Genomic DNA, 25,808 nt, shown 5'->3' with positions numbered 1-25,808 from the left:
TTTTTTTTTTCATGGTACTAGAGTTTGAACTCAGCGCCTCAGGCTTGCTAGGCAGGTACTCTGCCATTTGAGCCATGCCTGAGCCATAAGACAGTCTTGTTTTGTACTTTTTCACTTCTAAAACTGTTCACTTATTTTCTTTTCATATGAGTAAACATGAAAAACTAGTAGAGTACACTGCAAGGGCCCTTATACTAATGACCGTAGAACAATTCAGATTAACATCTCAATTTTCATCTTCTTATTATTTTAAACATAAAATTTCACACTTAGATTTAAAAACAAAATCGAATTATGTCCTTGGGATGAATCTGGTTAAAAGGCATTTCCCAAGACCAAGAAGGTTAACTGTAATTAATAGAATGCATTCAAGTTAGGAAAGTTTGCAAGCTCATGTACTGTTTGTGTGAAAAAAATTTACATTTACATATTGACAACTAAAATATACATACTTTTCCTACAGTTTATTAAACTGAAATTTCAACAGCAATCTTTGGCTATGGTAACTAAACTTCATTGTTTTGGTGCAAAAAGATAAACTTTAAAATTAATGCATAAACACCCACAAGATTTTGAAAAAAGAATTTTTAAGCAAAATTTGTATTACCAGTAGGGAGGAAAGAAGAAGCAGCTGAAAGGAGATGGTGCATTGCAGGGAGTAAGTAAGCTTATGCAGGGAAATGTAACATAGTAAGAGTCCTGGAGAGGAAGACAGGAATATGGTTAATGGAAGACAGAAACAAAGTAACCACAGATGTTTAAAAAAAAAAAAAAAGCTTTTGCTGCCAAATTTTCCATAATGAATTAGAAAAGCAAGTATAAATATGGAATTTACAAAGAACAGTGAAATTTTAAAACTTGATATTTTATATAAATATACAGCAAAACCAGACAAAGTCTCCTGGTCTTTCTTATAAAACAATGTATCAACAAGAACCATTCAATTAAAAACTGACTGAGTCTTAATCAAAGTATACTACGTATATATATGTGTGTATATATGTATGGATATGTGTGTGTGTGTATATATATATATATATATATATATATATAAGCATAATGAAACCCACAAAGAGGGGAAGAGAGAAAAGGAACAATGGATATATAATGGAGGGGGTGAACTTGTTCAAAGTATACATACACATGTATGGAATTATCAATGATAATTCCCCTTGTATAATTAATGTATGCTAATTTAAAAATAAAATTTAAAAAAATGACTGAGTCTTAAAAGTCAGTTGATAAGGAAGAATTTTCTTGAATACCTAGGAAGATATAACACAAACCTCAAAAAGTTAAACACAGAATTACCATATGATCCAGCAATTCCACTCCTACTATGTTTATACCAAAAGGAACCGAAAACAGGCATACAAATAAAAACGAATTCATGAATGTTCACAGTACCCAAAGGGAGGACATAACCAAGATGCCCGTCAAATGATGAATGGTCAAACAAGATGTGATATGACACACATGTAAGAGGATACTATTCAACTATAAAAAAATCAAGTACTAGCGCATGATACACCACAGATGAACCATGAAAGAATCAAACACAGAAAGTTACACTGTATGTGATTCTATTTATAGGAAACATCTAGGACAGATGAAGCCACAGGAAGACAAAGAAGACCGGTGGATGTGTGGGGAGGTGGGGAAGGAGAATGGGAGTGACTGTTCAGTGGGTACAGGGCTCCCTTTTGGGGTGATGAAAATATGCTGGAATAGAAAGGGATTGTTTCACGACACTGAATTTACTAAATGCCACTGAACTGCACACTTTCAGGTAGTTAATTTTATGTTACATGAATTTTATACCAATTTTTTTAAAGTTGAGAAATTAATCATAGTCTCTCAGACACACCTCTCCCTTCAAACCATACTGTTACTACAAACCATTCAGCCTTCCACTTGGTTTGAAATATCTTTGATCAGGCACCTCCTGGCTGCCAGCTGTCTCAGCTGTTTTCCCACTTGATGTTTCCCAAGAATCTCTGACTGTGAGGAGATCCTACTTCTTCTCTAAATGCTCGCCAGAGGATGGGCAAGTTAAAAGTAAAGCCCCAAAGCAAAAGAGCACACTAAGCTTTCTCTACGGGAGAACTCACTCAGCCAATGCAGTTGGCTGTACAAGGTACTGCAGCTACAGAGTTGGCTATGCCCCAGTTCCTGACCTCAAGGAGCTCCCAGTGCAATGATAGGAAAAGAATTTCATAAAAAATGTAGAGATGCAGAGAATGTAAAAACAATAGGTGAGGAAAGGGTGTGGTGCTGTGGGCACTGAAAAAGGGTAAGGAGAACTGGTGAGCAGGGAAAGGCATTTCCCATAGGAACAAGTCCTTGACAAAAAAATGAGGTAGAATAAACTAGACCAAATGGGGACAGGGCCTTTAGGCACATACAAAGCAGCAGGTGGCAGGCAGTGGGGCTGTGCAGCACTGGGCAGGACTCCTGACTTAATCAGTTCCCCATCAAGGAGGCTGCAGATGCTGACCTTCAGTCTATCCTGCTTTGCCACAACCAATCAATACAGATGAGATCCCTTACAAAACACTTGGGACCAGAAGTGTTTTGAATTTGGAAGCTTTTTTCGGCTTTTAGAATATTTGCATATATTATAATGTGGTATCTTGGGAATGAGACTCAAGAGAAACCTGAAATTCGTTTGTTTCATATACACCTACACACATACCCTGAAGGTAATCTAATGCAGTATTTTTAGCACACCTGCATTTTCACTACAACCCATCACATGTGGTCAGAGCGGCTTGTCACTCATGGGGTATTTTAGGCACACAAAAAGTTTCAAAGTTTGCAGCATTTTGGATTTCAGATTTTCAGAATTAGGGATGTTCAACCTACATACATCCCTATCTTCTTGTCAAGCTGGGGTCAGACAGGTTCCATGTGATCACCAAATGGAAGTTTCAGGGAATAGCTGTCAGCTCTGTGACACAGCTGTGACCACACTAAGACAGGGCATGATTTTAAAATGAGTTAATGTGAATCGTGCCATTTTCACTTCTACAGCTCCGGTCAAAGTCTCCTGGTGCTCCACCAGCACCCTTCAAAGACCTTCAGACACTCTCTCCTCATAGGTATGGCCCCGCCAGGCCTCACCTCTCTGCAACCCAAGTCACTGTCTGACCAACTGTATGGCCTGGGGACACTCTGCCTTACACTAAGCTTTCACCCTAAACATATTCTGGTTTGCTGAAGGACAGAGACCATGTCATTTCTTTCCCTTTTGCCTTTTCCAGGAGAAATGGGACATGGCACATTAGACCAGCACAGGGTACAGCATAGCACATAAATACTTGATAAGTTATAATTAGACAAATTCAATCAGAAAATATTATATGTAAGTAGACATGTCATGTAACTCATAATTTTCAAATTTCACCTGAAAGTAATCAATGAAGTCTGGAATTCTTGTCTGTGTGTGTGTGTGTGTGTGTGTGTGTGTGTGTGTGTGTATGTGTGTGTGTATAGTGGCTGGGGAATCAAACTCAGGGTCTTGCACACATGTGCTACCACTGAGCTACAGGCCCCAGTCCTGAAGCCTAGAAATTCTTCCCATTCTCACTTAGGAGGTAAGTCAATTGTAATATAAATTAGATCCAAACTCTTTGCTATTTTGTAACTATAAAATAATATTCCTCATAGGTGAGTATAATTTACAAGATCATACAAAACAAGTATATGAAGACATCCACCCTTCTGAGTAGATGCAGCAGTTATGTTCCCACTGACACACATCATACCAACGAGACATGCAGACCCTGTGAGAAGACTCAGCAGGGCAGCTCTCACTACATCTTTGATCTTGTCCTATCCTTAGTACTGATTTATGACATCCATGAAAACACCTTGCTAACATCATAGATATTTAAGCAGCATGTGTGAGCTATACTCTGTGTTAAAAAAAATATTCATTGCACAATAATAAATGGACTAAGAAACAAATATAAAGGTGCTAGAGGACAACTCAAAATGTATGAAGGGAAAGTTTGAAACTAAGTTATAAAGAGGGGCATTTGATTTAATAGGGCGAACAGCTGAGAACACATCTGGACTTTTTGATGCCATTCTTGAAGAGGGGAAGGGAAAACTTGATTCTATCACAAAACAGCTAGACTGGCTCGTGCCTCAGATTAGAGTACCTGTTAATACTGTTGTTCGCGAGCTGGATTCCACAGTCTCTTTGCAGCGCTGTTTTATAATCCACGTAAGCTTTCCCGAACTGCTCCAAAGTTTCATAGGCCATGGCTCTTCGCAGAAGAGGTTTCACTGAGAATGGTTGAAGTTCCAGAGCCCTAAGAAGATAAGAATGTTACATACTGTTCATCTTGAAAACTACTCTTAATTTATACTTAATTTATGCAATGTATAGCTGAGTATACACTGCATTACTAGACTCTCAAATATGTCATCTTAGGGATCTGGCAACGCATCAGGGGCAAACCCAAGGTATAGAGCAATCAATTTTGTGGCTCCTTTCTTTGAACCCAGTACCGAAGCACTCTGGCATTTCCAAGATGTAAGTCCCTGGCAGCATGCCTCAGACTGCCCAGAGCCCTAAAAGAGCCCGGCATGGCCCCAGGCCCAAGGCAAGGTTTCATGTTATAGATTCATGCAACAAATTCATGTAATAGATGAAAAGGAAATGTTTATTTCCTCCTATCTAATAAGGTACCTTAGTACAGAACCACAAAAACTTGCATAGCATTTTAAAAATCAGCTAGAACTTTCTGTAGTTCATTATGATTTACTAGTAAAAAAGATATCAAAACAGACCAGAAGGAAATCAACTATACATATGCTGATTTCTTATCTTGCATTTTTTTAATCTCACACTTTTTCGTCTACAAAAGTGCTTCTGATATCACTAACGATGTAGTTGAAGGCTGTGTTCTTTGGTTTTGTTTGAAGATAACTATTTCTTTGTTTTGTTTCATTTTTGGTGGTACTAGGGTTGGAACTTGGGGCCTCATGCTTTTGAGGCAGATACTCTACCAATCAAGCCACATCTCTAGCCCTCCTCCCCGCTCCCCCCCTCCTTTTTTTTTCTTCAGTTATTTTTCAGATAGGGTCTCACAGTTTTGCCCTGGCTTTGCATAGTGATCCTCCTACCTATGGCCTCCAAATAGCTAGGATTACAGGCATGTTAGAATTGTAGATGGTCTTAATGCTCATCTTTGTGCTGTGCTATTTTTTTTAAGTTTCTGATAAAGTGTATGTGTTACTTTTGTAATCAGTAAAAGCCATTTAAAAATAAAATTAAAATCAAGTAAAAATACTTAAGCACTATACAACAGGCCCTTGGGCATCTGGCTGTGTCAATGCATCACTGCCTTAAACTTAGCGTGGTGATCCGCTGAGGGCAGACTGACTATGCGAAAAAGGCTGCACAAGTGTCCCTCTCACAACTATGTGACGACCTCTATTTCATGCAGACTTCTAATGTTCAAAGTGTCATTTATCCAATCAAGATGGTCGTGAGTCAACCTTGGGATCTAAAATTGATAAATGGGACATTTAATTTTTATTACTTCCTAGCATAGTAAATGCAAAGGTTTATTTTTTCCTATAACTACAATCTTGAAAATGAATATAAGCTTATGAATTGAAATTCTATTCTTTTTGTGTGTGTGATCCTGGGGTTTGAACTGAGGGCACTGCACTTGCTAGAACTGAAATTCTAGTAAGTTTAAAAATAAAAAGCACCCAGTAATAAAACAAGCCCAGAAAACTTTTAAACCAGAACTTATAAAAGAGACTATCTATTCAAGTTAGCACAGTTAGCATCCAAAGAGTCTCCTACTTTCAAGTCCATCAGAAAGTAGCAAGGATAAGCAAAAGCAGAGAACTTTCTATGAAAATTGGGAAAAGTGAAGGTTTTTTAAACTAATAATTATGAAAATTAAAAATAATTTCTAGAACAATGGTGCTCAAATTTTTGCTTAAGCATCATAACCTCTCTTCATGTTTTATCTGGAGGCCTACTACAGAAGCCTGGAGATGCTGTGGTGTGGGGAGGGACCAAGCCCAGAGCCCCTGTCATGCCTCAAACATCTCCATCACTCCCAATGGTAGTTCTCCAAACATACCTGTTGGAAATACTAGTGCTCCTCAAAGTGTAGACTTAAAGTCAAATGGCAGTTTTTCCCCAAGATCCATAAAAAATTATTTTCACAGCGTGAAGTTTCCCCCTTTCCACTTATTTTAGGTTTTGTCTTTTACAATATTTGACTCATGGTACCACTTGTCTAGATATGAGAGCTCATGGAGCTGTTCAAAGAGCAAAGATACTAACTGAAAAACTAAAATAGAAGCTTCCTTTAAAATGTATGCAATTTTCTTGGAGTAAAAGGATAGTCATACTGTCTGATAATAAATTATTCCTAGTGTATACAAACTTAAATACAGCTATATTTCAACACTTTCACAAAGGCAAATCGTGGTTTCTCTGCCATTAAAACAAGTTTGAGAATCGCAGCTTTGGAATAAAAGCACCACCCACTCTGGGCATCACCTCCATGCCCTTCCTCTGGGTCTCATAGGCCAGCTATCAAGGAAAACATCTAAGTAGGTCGATCTGTATGGAGGTCAGCACTGACCAGCAGAGCCGGATTCCTTGGCCTAGAATATGGCTCTTACCTAAGGACAACCTTCCTAAACTGACACCTACCTCTCTCCCAAGTAGGCTATCTCCTGCTCTACCCCAAGACCAGACCCACTCTAGCCTCCCTGAGTGGGCTAGAATCCCATCTTTGATTTCCTCATGGTTTACACTGAAATAGTGAATTTTAGCCTGTGTTTGTTTCCTTAAACAATCTCACTTCAGGACAAGTGTCCACTGTTTGACAGCAATCCTAATTTCAGGGGTCTCGAGTTTGGGTGTTTGTTTGTTTGTTTGTTTTGAGACTGGACCCAGGCTGGCCACAAACTCACTATGTGGCTCAGGCTGGACCTGAATTCACAATCGTCCTGCCTCAGCCTCCTGAGTACTGGGATTACAAGTGTACGGCACCATGCTGGTCTAGGGGTCTCAAACTCTAAAGAATCCAGAGCTTACTCACTCTCTGTAGGAGAAGGGCCTAAAACCAGCCTGAAGGGTAATGTATTAGAACAGACACTTGAGCTGAAATGGTGCTGGGTGCAAATCACAACACACCTGTATCTAACAAACTCACATGGTCTAGTCAATTTCAGACAGTGGTAAAGGTATAATAAAAGGCTCTCTGGGAAAAGGAAAAGGGTAAGCACCCAGATCTGTGGCATCTGCCAGTGTTCATGGGTTAGTATTCAAACCATGGCAGGGGTCAAGCTACCAACTTGACATCAACCAACTCATAAAGTCCTAAAATATAACAAATTGCTCAAGTGAGCCTGCATGACTGTGGATGGGATCAAGGCAAAATATAAATATTATGTTAAATTTGGATATGTCACTCTGGCAAAAATCCAAGGACCTCAAGTCCTTCTTTGTAAACTGTAGGCGCAGATACTAGGGAAGCTTTACCCATACCAAGTAAACTGATAATAACAATGAAAGAAATAAATTGCTCACCCTGTAAACAGAGAATCCATGTAATTTATTGTCCAAACTAGGACTTCTGTGTGTGAAAAGGTGTGATAATAATAGTAATTACATGAAACAACAGGAGTAAACCAAGACTCTGTTAGTCACACCAGAACAGGACTTCTTATTTTTTCAGATGCACCAATAGTAACTTCCTGCCAAAGGGCTTCTGAGGCAGGCTCATTACTTAATGGCTAAAGAAACAAGGTTTTATTCAAGTACATACATTCATCCATCCTGGGAGTAACTTCCTCATGCCATCATGACTATTACACTTCATAAGAGCTAACTTGTGTAAGACATGGTTCCTGACCTCAAGGAGTTTAACGGCAGTGAGTGACATGAAGACCTACAGGTGTGACCAATATTGGAGCAAGTGTTACCACCCTTCACATGACCAGGGAGCCTGGAGAGCAGACAAGAAAGGAGATGCAGCTCTGCAGGGGTTGGGGAGGCATAAGGACAGGTGGGCAGAGGCTTAGAGAGCAGGGTGGGAGTAGAAAGAAGTGGTCGAGCAGAAAGAGTGGGAGCAGAAAACTTGTTTGGGGGTGGCAAGGTGGTGCCAAAGAAGTTTACAACTATCTGGAACACAATACTGAGTCATTAAAGGCCCAATGTGAATAACCAAGCCAAACAATAGTTCCAGAGAAGTTATTCTGATGCTACCATGACCTAGAACTAGTAGTCTAGAGGGACAGGAAAAAAGCATGAATTAGGGTGGGGGCAGTGGAAATGAAAAAAGTCTGCACCATTTTCTCTAACTGCTTTTGTGTGACAATAGAGAGTTTGTGATTTTTATGTATTAATCAATTAACATACCTCACAACTGTCTTCAGAAATTAGACCCTTGTGTAGAAACTACAGGGTATTGAACATTGTATTTATAAAGTTGACAAATCTGAAAGAGTGCTATTTACCTGTGACAATCTTGAATGCAGCCACTGCAGTTTCCTTCTTTTAGGTGACACGCTGCTCTATTTGAATATAATACACTTAGATCATCTGCACTTTCGCTTCCTAGAATCACATTTAATTGAACAGTTAAAATCCAACAGCAGCAGCAGTCTGCGAGAGATGCGGCTGGGTGGCACCGCAGACCCTGTGGCTCATGGCGCAAAGCCGCGGAGCGTCCAGACCACGCAGGGACCCTGCAACGCGCCGCCTGCACGCTCCCAGGTCAGGTTGCTGTCGCCGCCGGGAAGGAGCGCGGGAAGCGCGGCCCTGCTGCAGGTACCTTACCTGCTGGCTCCAGCTGCGCGATGGCCGCCGAGTAGGCGCGGGCCGCCTCCGAGAACTGCCCGCTCCGAAACAGCTCGTTGCCCTGGCTCTTGAGGCCGGCGGGGCTGGGCGCGGTGCTGGCCTCGGCCGCGGTATTGGGGTCCCCGGGATCCCCGGCGCCCCGCCCGCCGTCAGGCTGCCCGTTGGCACCGCCGCCCGCCGCGGAGGTGGCCGGCGACCCGCCCCGCTGGTCCGCACCGAGCCTTGGCACCCGGGCCCTGGCCAGCAACCGGCCGCCGTCACTCCGACCACTCTTGCTCATCAGCTTCTTCTGGATGTTGCCCATGGCTGGGGCTGCTGTGGGAAGCGGATGCGGGAAGTCAGGGTTTGCATCACCCGGACCCTGGCGCGGGACACTGGGCGCAGAGCGGCACCGCCCCGCGGGAGGAGCCTGTGCCTCCCGCCCGGGGCAGACGGAGCTGCACAGGCAGCTCGGGCTCCACTCCCAATGCAGAAGGGACTCCCTCCGCAGCCCACGCCTGCGCATACAACCTGGCGTTGACACCTTAGGAGAAGGACCAATGACTGCACCCAAGGCTGGGGTGTTCTTTCCTCACCTTAACGAACGGGCTGGCAGCATGTCAAATGGAAGAGCCACGCCTAGCAAGCACAAGACCCTAAGTTCTACCCCAGTAGCCGTACCACCAGCAAAACAAAACAAAACAGTCCTTTGAATTTGAAAGAAAACTAAAGTCAATCTGATTTTTAATTCCTCTCAAAGTGAATTTGGAAAAGTGGCACAAAATAGGTTGACACAAGTGTTTGTCAGCAGAAACAACAGACAACTTAGTATTGTTTTCCAACCCCTCCTACAGCATCCTCTCAGGTCGGACCAAAGCTATTACCCACAAAACCTTTAGCTACGTTACCACTAATCCTCATACCAAGTAGTGTCATTCCACTTTACAAGTGAGGCAAGAGACACACAGATAGAAGCTAGGAATTAGCTCAAGTACAGGAAGAAAGTCACTAACTTAGTTGGAATTTGAACTAAAGACTGAAATGTCCCTGAACAATTTAGTCTCCAGAAGTTACCAGGGACCTGGGAGTCTTACATGATATTGACCTACCTATGGGACAAGGCAGAAAGGCTGCTTAGGAGGTGGCTTTATAGATCGATCAAAGGAGTGGCCTTTTCCAGAGACTGTTTTGGGAAGTTACCAGCATTGAAGATAGGGTGTAAATGGGATTGCCAGAGCTTCCAAAGGGCTCCTGAGAAATACTCCTAAAGAATGAGCAGAGGAAAGAATCTCCATTGTAGATGGAAGAATGCCTAGAAATGGGGGAAAAACCAGGAAGATGTATTTGCTCTAGAAACCAAGAGTATTTGGGGACGATAACAATAGTAAATGTCAAAGGAAGGAATGGCCAATAGTGTGGCTTGGATACTTATGGATGCAAAAAAAAATTAGCAAGCGTGATCCAACAGCATGTGAAAAAGATTATATACTGTGACCAAATATGCAAAGGCAGGAATGCAAAGGTAATTCAACATTAGAAAGTCACTCAATACTAACAAGACATATTAACAGAACAAAGGGAAAAAAAACCACATGATCTGAAAAGCCATTTGTCAGCAGGGAGACTGAGGCAGGAGAATCTAGAGTTGAGGCTGCCTGGACTATAATAAAGCAAGACCCTACCCCCAGCCCCCAAAAGAAAAGGAGAGTGAGAGAGAAAGAGAGAGAAAAAGGAAAGAAAAAGAATAAACAAACAATAGCAAAAAGATCAATAAGCATGTAAAATGATGGCCAACACAGTCATTAGGGAAGTACAAAAGAAAACCATAGGGAGCTACTGCTTCACACCCTGTAGGATGGCCACAATCAAAAGGGCAGACAATAACAAGTATTGGCAAGAATTTAGAGAAACTGGAACCCTAATACAAAATGGTATAGCCACTTTGGAGCCTGCAGTTCCTCAAGAAGTTAAACATAGCTGGGTCCCAGCTACTGGGGAGTCAGACATCCAGAGGATCTGTTAGAGTCGGGTGAGGGAAAGACCTGAGATCCCATGTCCCCAGACCTGGGGTAAAAACATGAGACCCTATCTGATTAAAGCAAAAAAAAAAAAGACTAAGGGCATTGCTCAAGTAGTAGAGTACCTGCATAGCAAGTGTGAGACCAAGCTCAAACCCCAGTATTGCCAAAAAAAAAAGTCAAACATATAATTACCATGCAACTCAGTAATTCTGTGTCCAAGTATATGCCCAAGAATATTTAAAATATCTATTTACACAAAAAATTGTATATAAATGTTCATAACGACGTTACTTATCATGGTCAAAAAGAAGAAGAAACAATCCAAAGGTCCATCACCTGATGACTAAAGGAAATGTGGTATCCATACAATGGAATATTTGTACATAAAGTAGTGATACATGTTGCAACATGGAGTAATATTGAAAACATTATGCTAAGGGAAAGAAGACAGATATAATAAGCTATATTTCATATGATTCCATTTATGTGAAACATACAGAACAGACAAATCCAGAGATGAAAGTAGATTAGTAATTGCTGGAGCACCAGGGAAAGGGAAGAATGAAGAGTTACTGCTAAAGGGTGTGGGTTTCTTTGGGGGAATGATAAAAATGTCCTGGACTTAGATAGTGGTGATGACTGTACAGCCTTGTGAATATATTAAAATTCACTAAATTTAAAAAAGATGGGTTAAGCTTAAACCCCAGTACTGCAAGTAAATAAATAAATAAGTTTTAAAAATAAAAAATAAAAAGATGAATTATATCTCAATATTGAAAATTTTTTCACCTCCCTCTTGACAGTAAGGAACTTTTTTTTTTTATCTTGGCCAACTTGATAGGAGAAAAAAATCTACATTTAGTTTTCATTTTTGTTAGCAATAAAAATTTTATTAATCATTTATATTTCTTCAGTAGTGATTTGCCTATTCATACGCTTTGCCCAGTTTTGTAATGGCGCTTCATCTTTTCCTTATCATTTTGTAAAAACTGTTCATATTATAAGGCTAATAGCCCTTTGCCATTTTTCCCATTTTACCACTTGCCTTTTTTTTTTTTAATGGTGTCTAAGGTATGTGGGTTTGCATAGTCAGAATTATTTACCTTTCTCTTTATGATTTTGTACATTGCTTTAACTCTTAGATATCCTGGCCTTCCTCACTCCTGATCCTGCCAATTCTAGGGCAAGAGAAATATTTTTGTGTTACTCGTCTGTTTGTGACTGTTTACTTTTCTTATAATTTTTCACTTTTAAGTGGAAAATAAGCAATGGTACTACAAGGGAAGCTAGCTGCTAACTTTCCTCTGAATGCTTCTCACAGACTCTGTTAAGGAGGTAGATGGATTAAGTACAAGTCTCTGACATCTACAGTTGTTATGACAGCCATTTCTACATGATCTTGTTGATGAAGGAAAAACACAAACAGATGGGGAGCTTCTAAGAGTAAGCCCACAAACTCAAATCCCTAGATCTAATCATCCAGGCAAGTACGCAGGTGTTTCTTAATATCAGTCCTTTGAAAGGTAGGTAAAGAAAGCCTACCAATTGTCTTATCTAAGCCACAGAGAAGGTACTCAGTAATTTTCAGCTGTTAAACATGACATAACCCATGGATCCATGGGTTAATAGTAAAAATTTTATTAATCATTTATATTTCTTCATTAGTGATTTGCCTCATATGCTTTGCCCAGTTTTGTAATGGCTCTTCATCTTTTCCTTATCATTTTGTAAAAACTGTTCATATTATAAGGCTAATAGCCCTTTGCCATTTTTCCTATTTTACCATAACCATGGATAATGGGCTATGGTCAACTAGACCTGGCCATCCCCAGTGGAGTTTTCAAAGCAGCAGCACTATCTGCCAAGGTTACAAAGCTCGAATTGCTACATTTCCCATGATCAGCCGGACTCCCTAGAGCATACCCAGTCATGACTAAGAATTCTTTCTTGAATGTGGTGGGATGGGGAACAAAACACAAAGATTCTAAATTGATAACTTCCCTCTGGACTATAACATTATTTTTCTAAAAGTGACTTGGATTGCTTCTCTCACATCCAAGACTCTGGGGCTTCTCTTCACATACCATCCAACAGGTAACTTGGTAGTCATGAGCACAAGCTAGTTCAGTTGATTTCATTTCGTTTTAGAGTGAAGGGTTACTTCTGAGTTTCCAGCTATTTATTGCACTTCACCTTGATTCACTTTCCTGATAAAAGGAAATCTCTGGTCTTAAGATTTGTATTCTTTCTATCAAGTCATTTTTTTTTCTGAATTTTATATATTTTATATATGCCCTGATCTGCAAATAATCATGGGAGGGCAGAGAATGACAGGATAAGAGAGGGTTGATCTAAGTGGGAAGGTTGCTTCTCTATGGATCCACCTCAGGGATAATCAGCAACCTCAGGGAGAAGCATCTGTTCATCTGTGAAGTGATAGTATGCACAACCTCTTGATCCACATTTCTAACCACAGAAGTAGTACACAGTTCAGCAGTGAGCACTGCCTACCACATGTGAGGACCTGGGTTTGATTCGCAGCTCTCCCCTCCATACCCGGTTCCCCAACAAAAAGATTAGCCCTTTCCTGCTTATCTCTATTTTGGAGGAAGCCTTTTCTATTCAAAAATAATCAGTTGCATTGGTCTTTAACTTACTTAATCCTCAACAAAGGTGCAGTTTCTGTAAGAGTTCTCGGTATATCAGTGAGTATAAGAATGGATAAATACCGAATGGTATCTATTGAGGTGAAAATGTAGCCTGGTAATGTTTAGCCTGGTTTTATAGAACCTATACTCTCTTAGTTTCCATCTAGCAATCACTTATAGGATATAGACTGTGAAGTGAAACAGAGCTGAGGTCATATCCCCAACCATGCTGGGTCATGTCACGTGTGCTAGGCAAGTGACTTACAACTTGGGCAAATGTGGCAAATAATCTAAGTTTCCATTGTTTAGTTATAAACACATGGGTAGTTACACCTTCCTCAAGGATTAAATAATGCACATAAAAACATACGTAGTTCTTCAAGTGTGCTGGCCACCCCACATTTACACACACAAAAACTGACAAGAAGGGAAGTGCGAGTGAAGATGAAGTAACAGGCCACCCTGTTTTTCCCAGTGTCAAACCCAGAACTGATTACCTAGTTTTATATCCAGCAAAAATACCCTTCAGAAATGAAAGTAAACTAAAGATAGCCTTGATGAAGGAAATCTAAGAGAATTCATTTCTAATAGACCTTCTTTAAAGGAAATCCTATGTAAACGAAGTAATACCTTAGGGAAATTTAAAAAATCAAGAATGAACAAAGTGCAACAAAAATGATAAATATCTAAGTAAGAAAAATAGACTTTTTCTCCTCTTAAATTTCTTATTTCTTTAAAGTAAATAAAAAGGTCAAAAGTAAAAATCATATTGTTTGATAAGGTTTTCAATGTATATAGATGTCATACATATGATAACAACATCAAGGAGAGGGTAACGAGACTGACACAGTAACAAGGTGTTTCCACTACACGTGAAGCTATTAAGCTATTCATTCTAAACAGAATATTTAAAACCCTAAAGAGGACTGGGAGTATGGACTTAAGTAGTAGAACTCCTGCCTAGCAAGCACAAGACCCTGAGTTCAAACCCAAGTATACCACCAAGATTACACATGTAGTTTAAAAAAAAATTCACATAACAAATTAAAAACTGAACAATATTCAAATAGTCCAAAAATATAGTAAAATGCAACTAGTGGATAAAAAACCGAGGGAAAAAGAACAGGAAACCAAACAATAACTAAATAAAGCATATTGATTCTTTTGTGTAGATGGGTAAACATACCAACTATAAAAAAATTAGTAGCCAATTGGGGTGGCTCATGCCTATAATCTCAGCTACTCAGGAGGAGGAACTCAGAAGGATCATGATCGAGGCCAGCCCAGGCAAAAAATTAGCAAGACTCATCTTAGCCAATAAGCTGGGTGTGGTAGTGCAGGGTATGATCCTATGATCCTATGATTCTCTTACACAGGAAGGGTAAATAGGAGAATCATGGTCCAGGTCAGCCCAAGCAGAAAAATAACTAAAGCAAAAAAGGCCTGGGGCAGTGTGAAGCCCTGAGTTCAAACCCCAGTGCCATCAAAATAAACAAATAAAGGTCTGGGGTATGGCTCAAGTGTTAGAGCATTTGTCTAGCAAGTGCAAGGTCCTGAGTTCAAAACCTAGTGCCACACACAAAAAAAAAAGGGTTAGTAAGAATGGATAAAACAAGACTGAACCATGCCCAGCTTTTTTCCTGCCCTCAAATTGATCTACAAATTCAATGTGATTGCAATCAAATTACCAGCACATTTTTTACTGCTTCATGTTTGCCATCCTGTTATTATAGTTACTATATGTTACTGGAGTGTACACAGGAAAACTGCTTGTTATTTTACCATGAGTAGATATGTAAATTTTAGTAAGCTAACAAAAAGACTTGAGGTAAAATAGTCATCAAATGTATGCCATTGTTAAGTGATTTATACAACCAATGTAACTGAATAAAAAGGGAAATGGGAGAAGCACAGACCATGAAAAATAAATATGCCTTTAATAAACTGATTTTAAAACTATATTCAGGGGAGGTATGGCTCAAGTGGTAGAACACCTGCCTCAAAGGTATGAAGCCCTGAGTTCCATCCCTGTACTACCAAAAAAAAAGAAAAAGAAAAAAAAAATCCCTATATGTAAAGGCAAACTAGAGTAGCCAAACAGTTGCATAAGAAAATAAAGCTTAAAGAAATATGAAATGTAAAGTTCACTGAACTTTAAAAGTACATAGATAAGGGCTGGTGGAGTGGTTCAAGCAGTAAGAGCACCTACCTACCAAGGCAAATCCCAGTATAAATAAATAAATAAACAAAAAACAAACAAAGATAATTTAAGGTTAGCTGCAAAGATTTGGTGTCACACAGAAATGGCCAATTACATTAAAAGGAATAATCAGAAATAATTAGTGCTAGAAAACGTACCCAGAGTAAGAGGGAAAAATGGATTGTAGAGATTACATTAATCTCCCTACAAGTAGAAAATTTTAGAAGATGAGCACAGGGGAAGCGGAGACAGGAGGATCCTGAGTTCGAGGTCAACCTGGGCCACACATGGAGTTCCAGGCATAGTGAGACCCTGTCTCAAAGAAACAGAAAGGAATGAGGAAGGGAAGGAGGGAGGGAGGAAGGAAGGAAGGAAGGAAGGAAGGAAGGAAGGAAGGAAGGAAGGAAGGAAACAAATTTGAGTTAGCTTGTTACGTAGAGGTAGTTTTTCACAGCATAACCAAACAGAAAAGATGTTTTACCCTTATCTGTACTGCCATCCTCATGTTTGCTTTCACTTTCCTTTCTGTCTTCATCTTCTGAGTTTTCTACCTCTTCAATAATCATCCTTTTCCCATTGGTTTTCGTCTTCGATGCAGATGCAGAATTTTTCAGATCTCTTTCAACCTCTGACAAGGTCTTCTACAATGTAATCACCATATTAATGAAAAAATTTTTTATTCATATGTGCATACAATGTTTGGGTCATTTCTCCCTCCTCCCCCCACCCCTTCCCTTACCACCCACCCCGCCACCTCCCTCTCCCCTCAACCCCCTTTAATACCCGGCAAAAAATTAGAAAATGTTTTTCTTTAATAGGAAATGCAATCATTCTTTCAGGTAAGAATATTTTTTAATGAATAAAGATAACATAAGGCATTTTAAGGTGACCTGCTTTGTTTTTCAAAACAACTTCATTGCTTTATCTGATTATAATTATACACATTCACTGTGAAAAACTTTGAATGACAAGTATAAAAAAAAAGAAAGAAAATCACCTGAAATCTTGACACTCATGTAACACTATTGACATTTTGATGGTTTTCCCAGATGTTTTTATGTATATATATATACACACAGAGATGTTTAGTGTTATACAAATGAAATCATACTACATGCTGTTTTTTAAGAAGAATGTTGGAATTCTGAAATACTTCTTGGCAATTAGAATGAAAACAATACATGTAACAAACCATCCCCCCATTTTTAACAGCTTTAATAAGGGATAATTGACATAAACTGCAAATACTTAAAATACAAGATTTTGACATAACAATAAACATCTCCACCATTCCCAAAGATTTCTTCCTGGTTTGTATAATATTGTTCTTACCCCTCTCTGCAATCATTTGCCTTTTGTTGTGATAGAGTAATTTGCATTGTAAGATTTTAAATAGATAGAATGATACTATATGTTCTCTTTTTACCCAGCATAGTTAGTTGAAATTATTTTGAAATTTATCTGTGCTGCTGTGTGTATCAACAGTTCATTCCATTTTATTGCTGAGTAGTATTCTATTATGTAGATTAGCCATTTGTTTACCATTAACATGCTGATGAACATTTTAGATTGTTTTCAATTTTATTACAAATAAAGCTACTATGAACATTCAAGAGTAAGTCTTTGTAAGGACATATGATTGCATTTTTCTTGTGTAAATACTTAAAAGTAGAGTGGAATGGGTAGATCATATAGTAGGTATATGTGTTTATATTTAACTTTTTAAGAAATCATCAAACTATTTTCCAAATAGGTGGTCCTTGTTTTATATTCCTGAGAGTTTCAGTTCTTCCATATCTTCACCAGCAATTGGTATAATCAGTCTTTTTATCTCACTGACCTTTTAAATTTACATTTCCCTAATGAGGATCTTTACACTTGCTCTTTTTTTTTCTTATTTTGGTGGGACTGGGGCTTGAACTCAGGGCTTTGCACTTGCAAAGCAGGTGCTCTACCACTTTAATCCATTTTACTCTGGTTATTTTGGAGATGGGGTCTTGCAAACTATTTGCTGGGGCTAGCCTTGAACCTCAATTCTCCTGATCTCAGCTTCCCAAGTAGCTACAATCACAGGCATGAGCCACTGGCACCAGCTCTTAGATGCTTATTTTCCATTTGTATATCTCTATCTCTACATTATAGTTGTAATATCAAATATTTTACTTGGGGCTGACAGTATAGCTCAGTGGTAGAGCAACCGTCTAGTATGTCCAAAGCCCTGGTTTTGATCCTTGACACCATACAGATACATACACAAAAAAATTTGCTTATTTCTTATTTAAATGTTTACTTTCTTATTAAGTTTTTTTAATTAGGAGATATTCATTGTTTCTGAGGGTTCTTTATGTATTCTTGATACAAGTCCTTTGTGGACTAGATGACTTGCAAACACTTTCTCTCATATCTTTTTATCCTTCTAATAGTGCCTTTGAAAAAGCAGATGCTTTTAATTTTGATCAGGTCCAATTTATCAATGTTTTCTTTTATGGATTATGCTTTCTCTGCCATATGTAAGAAATATCTGTATAATTCAATGTAATAAATACTTTTCCCTATAATTTCTTCTAGAATTTTTACATTAAGGTATATGATTCATTTTGAGTTAATCTTTGCATGTGGTTAAGATAAAAATACATTTTGAATAAGTGCCTAAAAATTAATATAAAAACATGAGATTGTGTTGGATAGTAAAAGTAAAGGTGGTTTTTCTTGTCTTGAATTTTTTCTTTTAGAATATTGTCACGTTAATATTTAATAACCGTAACCATCATACAAAGGAAATAACAGAAGTACTCCAGTAGTCAGATGAAGAAACATAGGTGCAACTTATTGCTGAAAGGCAGTTCTCTTTGAATCTGACCATATTGGGAGCAGGGGCACTAAACCACTTTGTTCTGGACTATCTTCAAGGATGTTTGTACCAAGAATAGCCTTTAAAAATATAAATAGCATCTCCCTGTTAGAGGACAGGATGTTTGTTTGCTCTCCAGTATGATTAAGGTATTTCCCTCTGAAGCAGAGGTTGGGTAGATTTGCTTATAGCCCATCACAAAAGATGGGTCTCCTAAAGTTTGGGTTCCCCGGCCATCTCACAAACCCACAGAGTGTATACATCCATCTGGGTCACTCTGCATCACTCCTGTGGGACTTGAGAACAAGGGGAACTGACATGAATGTGAGCTCATCTGCTTGGTATGCCATGAGTAACAAAGTCCTTTTTGTCTGATCTGGGATATCTTTATCATCTGCTAAGCTACTTTGTTAATTTGCAAGTGGTGTAAAACCTTAGGTCCTTCACAGTTCTTGACACTTACCTCTACTGTTCAGGCCTTAATACAGATGCCCCTGATCGCATAACTGAGTTAGTCCACTCAGTCAGGTAGTGTGTGCTTTAAATGATAATATGCTTACCATGTTAGCAACAGACAGAAACACTCTTTTATGGCCATGGAGCTCACCCCTAATCCTACCTAGGAAACGTCTATGCCACCCTGCATAATAAACTGAAATTGCTTCAGGGAAAAGTACTATAGGACAGAGAAAAATTAAGTATCTGTCATTAAGTGGTAGATTTCTACTTCTGTACAATTTTTTTCTTAAGAGTCTGCTTTTTTCAACTTCGAATAGATGTTAACATACCTACTTTTTAAAGCTGAGACTAATTCTTGACACAATTTATTCAGCAGACTGACACCATTTTAACATATATTCAGAAATAGCAAACTACAGAATTAAGGGAAAAATGACTCTGTCCTTACCTTGGCCAAATCATTATCAGGCTCAGCATCCAGTACTTTTCTCAAATCTTCAGCAGCTTCCTGGAGCTTATTTTGATGCCTATATGTAGTGGCACGACGCAGAAGAGCTGAAAATTTACCAAAATAATTTATATGTTTCACATATGGCATTATGGTCATAACATATTTTGCAAGTGGAAAAATATGAGTAGCATGGGACAGTAGGATGAAAGCTTAAATACATCCATTTTCATGTTGCTGAACGCTTAGAAAATGATCCTGCAGTCATCAGAAGCATCAACACCAACAGCCTGACCCTCTGGCAGCCCCAAGCTCTACCGACTCCTCCAAGGATTCAGAGACTCCACACCTTACCCCTCACCCAGCCCAGGCACCACAGTGGGGCAGCATCAGGAAGCTGTCCACTGATCAATCATGCTTGCCTTCTTATCATCATCACTGCTATTACTTCACCACTTTCTGAAAACTTAGAAAACCCCTTATTAAAATTTAACAAGACTGATCAGCATCTAGTTCAAAATAAGGCACATTAGCAAATCTATTTACAGCCACTTCTAAAATGATTCTAAAGAGTTATTCAGTACAGGGAACCAAGAGCATCCTGACGACTAGATCTACTACGCTCAGAAGTGAGCACTTGGTAATTTGTATCAGATTTTTTCATAGGTTTCCACATGTAATTTTACAACTATTTAATAGTAAGTATGAATCCCTTTCTAGTCCTATCATTATCCAATTATATTATGAGAGGACTTTGTGTAGTAAGTTTATGTTTTAGAAAAAACATCAGGCTTAGTAATTCTGAAAAGTAGTAAGTTTATATCTGATATATTTTAATATGCAATTTTAAAATATAATTATAAATTTAGCCAATTTGATTTTAGTCTTAGCATCCTAAGAATGCTGTAGAAATCTAAAGGATAAATCATTTTGACACAAATTTAACCAAAGTTGTAACACTGTGTATACTTTTGCTACTGCCATTGCTACTCAGATTTCAAAGAGAATTTCTAAGAAGAGATATTCATGACATAACCATTACCTTTTTGTTTTTTAAATTTTGGAATAATCTGACAGTTACAGAAAAATTGCCAAAGCAGTACAGAGCCCCCATGTGCCTTCAGATACTACTAACATTTTAGGCCATCTTTCAGGATTATTAGCTATCTCAACACAAATAATCAGGGACTTAAATTTCAAGTTAAACTTAAATTTAAAAGTAACCTTATGAAGGCGGTAACTCACATATAGATGTTTGGAATTATCTGAAGTATTTTAATATAAAATGTGTGAAATAGCTGCGGATGGCCGAATGGTCCCTCTATCAATTTCAAAGCATTCTATGAGTATTCACCCTTTACATTTCCAGGCTCTAACTCCAAGACCTTCTCACAGTCCCGGAAAGCACTGTTCCAGTTCTGCAGCTTGATTTCTGCTTGAGCTCGATTGTTATAGGCAGCCACAGTGGGGAATGCTGATATGCTCCTAAGAAAGAAACACTGGTTGGCAACACACAGGCCTAAGGTAACCATAAGAATACAGAGAAACTCAGCTAAAGTTGTAAAGAAAACAATTATAATCCAGGTAGAGACTAAACTGTGTTCCTCAAAATTTATATTAGCTGGGTATGGTGGTACACACTTGTAAATCCCAGCACTTGAGAGACTGAAGCAGGGCGATTGTGAGTTTGATGCCAGCCCAGGCTACATAGCAAGTTCAAGGCCTGAGCTACAAAGCAAGACTGTCTCAGGAAAAAAAAATACACACACACATGTACATAGGTATGGTGGCTCATGCCTGTATGCCTGTATTCCCAGCTACTTGGGAGGCAGAGATTCAGAAGATGGTGGGTTGGGGCCAGTCCAGGAAGAGAGTTAGAGAGACCCTATGTCAACCAATAAAAAGCTGGGTGTGGTGGAGCATGCCTTCATCTCAGCCACATGGGAAGTGTAAATAGGAGGATTGCTATGGGGGCAGGGCCAGGCATAAAAGCCAGATCCTATTAAAAAAATAACTGAAGCAAACAGGACTGGAAGTGCGGCTCAAGTGGTAGAGGACCTGCTGCACAAAGGCCTGAGTTCAAATCCCAGTGCCACCATGGTATCTCAGAGCATGAATATATATGGAGACAGGCACTTCAGCAAGGTAACTAAGTTTAAAGGAAGTCACTCATGTGGCCTGTGATCCAATGAAACTGGTACCCTTTTAAGAGAACATCAGGGCACAGACATGTAGGGACACACCAACATGAGCACACAGGGAGAAGATGACCACCTCCAGCCAAGCAGAGAAGCTTCAAAAGAAACTAACCCGCTTACAACCTGATCTCAGACTTCCAGACTCCAAAACTGTGAGAGGTAAGTTTCTCTTTGGGGTGGCAGCCCTAGCAAAATAATATATTCTACATTATCAAAAGTAATGAAGTACAATTTTACCTATGAAATTTACATTTAGACAAATGCTTAACTAGTTGATAGGCTAAAAGTTAACTCAGGCTTTCAAGGTGACTTAGAAATTTAAATACTCATGGATTTCCTAAAAAATAGGTTAGTGAATATTAAGTACAAACATTTTCTGGCTACTTGAGAATAATTTCCTAGTACAAAAAAAAAATGGAGTAATCAGTCATTACTATGCTAAAAGAAACAATTTAGTTTGTAATCTAAAATTAGATTTCATTCTAAGGAAATGATGATAAAAGTAACTTAACTGAAGAAATTTAACTGAAGGAAACAGAAGAAAGTAGTTATAGGATGAGGAATTCCCACACGAGAGAAAATTTTTCTACATTAAGGATATTTGTGCAAAAATGAAAAGAACTTAAAATCTACCTGGCTGTGGCTTATAAAGTTGATCTGTAATGCTGTGAAATGATAAATATCCAATATAAGAAATGTAAGGAAGGGTATCAGTGCACTGAATTAAGTCTTCTAAATCCAGAAGAGGGAAGAAGATGACAATGGGCAAGTCATAAGCAGGATCAGTTTCCTGAGGACACTAGGGCAGGTACAGAGGAATTTCATGGTTGGTAGAAAGCAGACGTGGAAAACACAAGGAAAGCGAGAAGTCGGAGTAGCCGGCAGCCCTCCCACTTTACGCACAGCACTAGCTCAGTTCATCTTCGTTACCACCCACAAGGAGCTCCCTGCTAAACTCTTCAACTGACTCCTCACAGGAGAGGATAAGGAAAATGTCATCCTCCTAAGAGACCAGAGGACTTCCGAAAATCTACAAGAAATGCCAGCCCAAACATGGGAGGCCAATAACTGCCGTGTATGGAGGCACACGCCTGTGGTCCCAGCTACTCAGGAGACACAGAGAGGAAGCCAGCCCAGGCAGTTAGCACATGACCCTATCTGAAAACAAACTAAAAAAGCAAAAGGATTAGGAGTGTGGCTCAAGTGGTAGAGGGCTTGCCTAGCAAGCTTGAAGCCCTGAGTTCAATCCCCAGTACTGAAAACAGAGAAAGAGAAAGAGCCTATAAACTGAGGGAGAGGAGAGTGTAAAGATTTTACCCACTCTGGGAAGTTAGGGAAGACTTCTCCAAAGTACAGAATGGATTCGTTCTAAAGGGTAATTTAGTATTAAGTAATGGGAGGAGGGAAGAGCATTCTACAGAGGACTCAGCATGTGCAAAGGCCCTGTGATGGGAGGGACCACCTTAAGTTTCAGGATTAGGTCCAGCACCCTGACTGCAGAATCTAGGTTTTTAAACTTTATACTATGTAGGCTTTCCATCAAATTCCCCGAGATGGTCTCTATTCTCTCTATAAAATAGGAACTTTAGGTCCTCTGTCAAAGGTGGGCATAGGGCGGAAGCTTATTTATGAGTTTGAGGAAAGCATTAAAAATAAAAAGGACAGGGCAAGGGATGTAGCTCAGTGGTAGAGCACTCGCCTAGCATGGACAAGGCCCAAGGGTCGAGCCCTGGCACTGAAGAAAGAAAAAAGAAAAAAACAAGACAAACACAAGTGAATTTATGACAAAGCACAACTGGCTCACACCTGTAATCCTCACTACTCAGGAGGCAGAGATCAGGAGGATCTCCATTCAAGGTCAGCCCAGGCAAACAGTTATCTCGAAAATACCCAACACCAAAAGGGGCTAGTGGAGTGGCTCAAGGCATAGGACCTAAGTTCAAACCTCAGCACCATTAAAAAAAAAAAAAAAAAAAAAAAAAAGCACAAGTATAATGCCTTGACTGGTTCTGACCACTATCTAGCTAACTTACACAGACTTGGCAGTTATACCAGCACATTTCACGTGGGAAGTCTCAGCAGCAAGACTCTGCTCACCTGGTGTAATACATCACTGCCTCCTCATAATCTCCGGAGTTGAAAGCCTCATTTCCTTTTTCCTTTTCCCGGGTAGCAAGGAAACCCTTTTCCTTTTCAGTTAGACCTAAAAGTAAATATTATCTGATATGTGAAAACATAATAATATAGTTTTTTAAAACTATATTGTAACAATGTTTTGCTTTGCTTATTTTTTTGTTTGTTTGACAGTTTTGAAAACTGAACCCAGAACCTCAGACTTGACGGCAAGCATTCTACTACTAAGGTATACTCCCAGCACCCAGGAGTGCTTATTTAGCTGAAGTAGAAAATATAGATTAAGCAAAACAAAATAAAAGGATTCCTAAATTTAGGGGCATTTTGCCTCTTTTATCATTCACAATTTTTGAGGATTTACATTTTTATGATTGGTTTTGTTTTACTTTAAAGGTCATCTACAGACTTTAAACAAAAAGCCATATCTTTTTGTTGTGAGGCAAAAAGAAAAAAATGAGAGGAATTTGTAGGAAAGAGGACTGAAGAAAAAGAATAAAAACAAATGAATTACAGAAATATAGGTTTGTATTTTGAAGTCTTACAAATTTAATTTTTGTAGCTATGGTTCACGTGCAATTAAGTAGTTAAAAAGGACAGTCACCTTTAAGAGAAAATCCACAAACTCCCCATGGAAAGCTGCATCATTTCATGTTTCCTAGGCTAGGTTGATAGGTTTTATTGTAATTTTAAAATGTGGGCTGGAGGCGTGGCTCAAGTGGTACAGCACCTCCCTAGCAAGTGCAAGGCCCTGAGTTCAAGCCCCAGTAAGGCTAAATAAAAATGAAAGAGTACTAAATAATCCTTTTTTTTCCTGTTACCTGCAGTATCTAGGCTTGTCTCAATTTTAGACAGATGTGCCTTGTTGTCTATAACAATCTTTTCTTTGTAATCTTCATCAATTTTTGCACACTCCTTTTCCACATCAAATCTTAAATGGAAGAAAAACAAAAACTGAAAAAAAGTACATTACAAGCAAGAAAATAAAATCTTTTACTGCTATTTTTATATTTGCATTACAGGTTAAGTATCTTTTTCTTTATTTTTGGGCAGCACTGGGTTTTGAACTCAGGGCCTTGCACTTGCTAGGCAAGCACTCTACTATTTAAGCCACATCCCCAGTCCTTTTTGCTTCATAGTTTTAGGTAGGGTCTTGCACATTTTGTCTGGTGGTAGCCACAGGCCTTGATCCTCCTACCTATGTCTCCTGTGTAGCTAGGATTACACAGGTATGCACCACCACATCTAACATCTTTGTTGAGAAGGAATCTCACTAGCTTTTTGCAAGGGCTAGCCTCAAACTGTGATCCTCCTCTCTCTGCCTCCTAAGTAACTAGGATTACAGGTGTGAGCCATGGCCCCCAGCCACAGGTTAAGTATCTTTTAATCCAAAATATTTGGGACTGGATGCATTTTCAATTTTGGATCATTTTCATAAATATAATGTTATCTTGGGAATGGAACCCAAGTTAAAGCACAGAATTCATTTATGTTTTGTATACACCTTACACATAGTCTGAATGTAGTAAATACTTTTGTGTGTGAAATGAAGTTTTAGTGGCATTTTCTACTTGTGGTGATGTGACAGTGCTAAAAAAGTTTGAAGTTTTTGAGCATTTCAGATTTCAGATTTTCTGATTATGGATGTTCAACCTGTACTCTATGCTTGGACACATACTCAAAGCACAATACAGTGGGTTTTCTTCCAAGTCATCTGAATTCTTTCTTAAGAAAACATGTAATTAAGTAGGGACTTAAATATTAATTAGAGCTAACCTGTTCCAAACCTTATAATTAAAATTGTGACTAGTTTCTGTTCATTTTGGACAAGTATAAAGATAACATTAGTTCTTTTTAGTTGGTTTTATACACAAAAGGATACAGTAGGTCTTTTTTTAATGAAAAAACAAGATCAAAAGTGCTTCATAGGCCAGGTGTGGTGGTACATGCTTGTAATTCCTGCTTCTTGGGAGGTGGAGATCTGGGAGATAGCAGTTTGAGACCAGACCAGGCAAAACATTATCAA

General features: G+C 39.0%; 1 protein-coding gene across 5 annotated transcripts in view; it reads right to left on the bottom strand.

The window, feature by feature from the left end:
- The window catches only part of Spag1 (sperm associated antigen 1), a 53,217-nt gene that overhangs the window by 13,032 nt on the left and 14,377 nt on the right, over positions 1–25,808 (bottom strand). For 3 of the 5 annotated variants that reach the window (XM_074068929.1, XM_074068930.1, XM_074068932.1), the window contains 8 exons: positions 24,604–24,713; positions 23,750–23,855; positions 20,809–20,939; positions 19,455–19,561; positions 16,178–16,337; positions 8,828–9,163; positions 8,506–8,605; positions 4,167–4,319 (listed from right to left, as the gene is read on the bottom strand). In XM_074068929.1, coding sequence (XP_073925030.1) covers positions 4,167–4,319; positions 8,506–8,605; positions 8,828–9,163; positions 16,178–16,337; positions 19,455–19,561; positions 20,809–20,939; positions 23,750–23,855; positions 24,604–24,713 — 1,203 coding nt within the window. The remainder of the gene's footprint in view (positions 1–4,166; positions 4,320–8,505; positions 8,606–8,827; positions 9,164–16,177; positions 16,338–19,454; positions 19,562–20,808; positions 20,940–23,749; positions 23,856–24,603; positions 24,714–25,808) is intronic. The other 2 variants (XM_074068931.1, XM_074068933.1) reach the window with 1 other exon arrangement.

This window comes from Castor canadensis, chromosome 3 (genome assembly GCF_047511655.1).
Source record: "Castor canadensis chromosome 3, mCasCan1.hap1v2, whole genome shotgun sequence".
Classification (NCBI taxonomy): Eukaryota; Metazoa; Chordata; class Mammalia; order Rodentia; family Castoridae; genus Castor; species Castor canadensis.
This window is presented reverse-complemented; position numbering and strand designations above follow the sequence as displayed.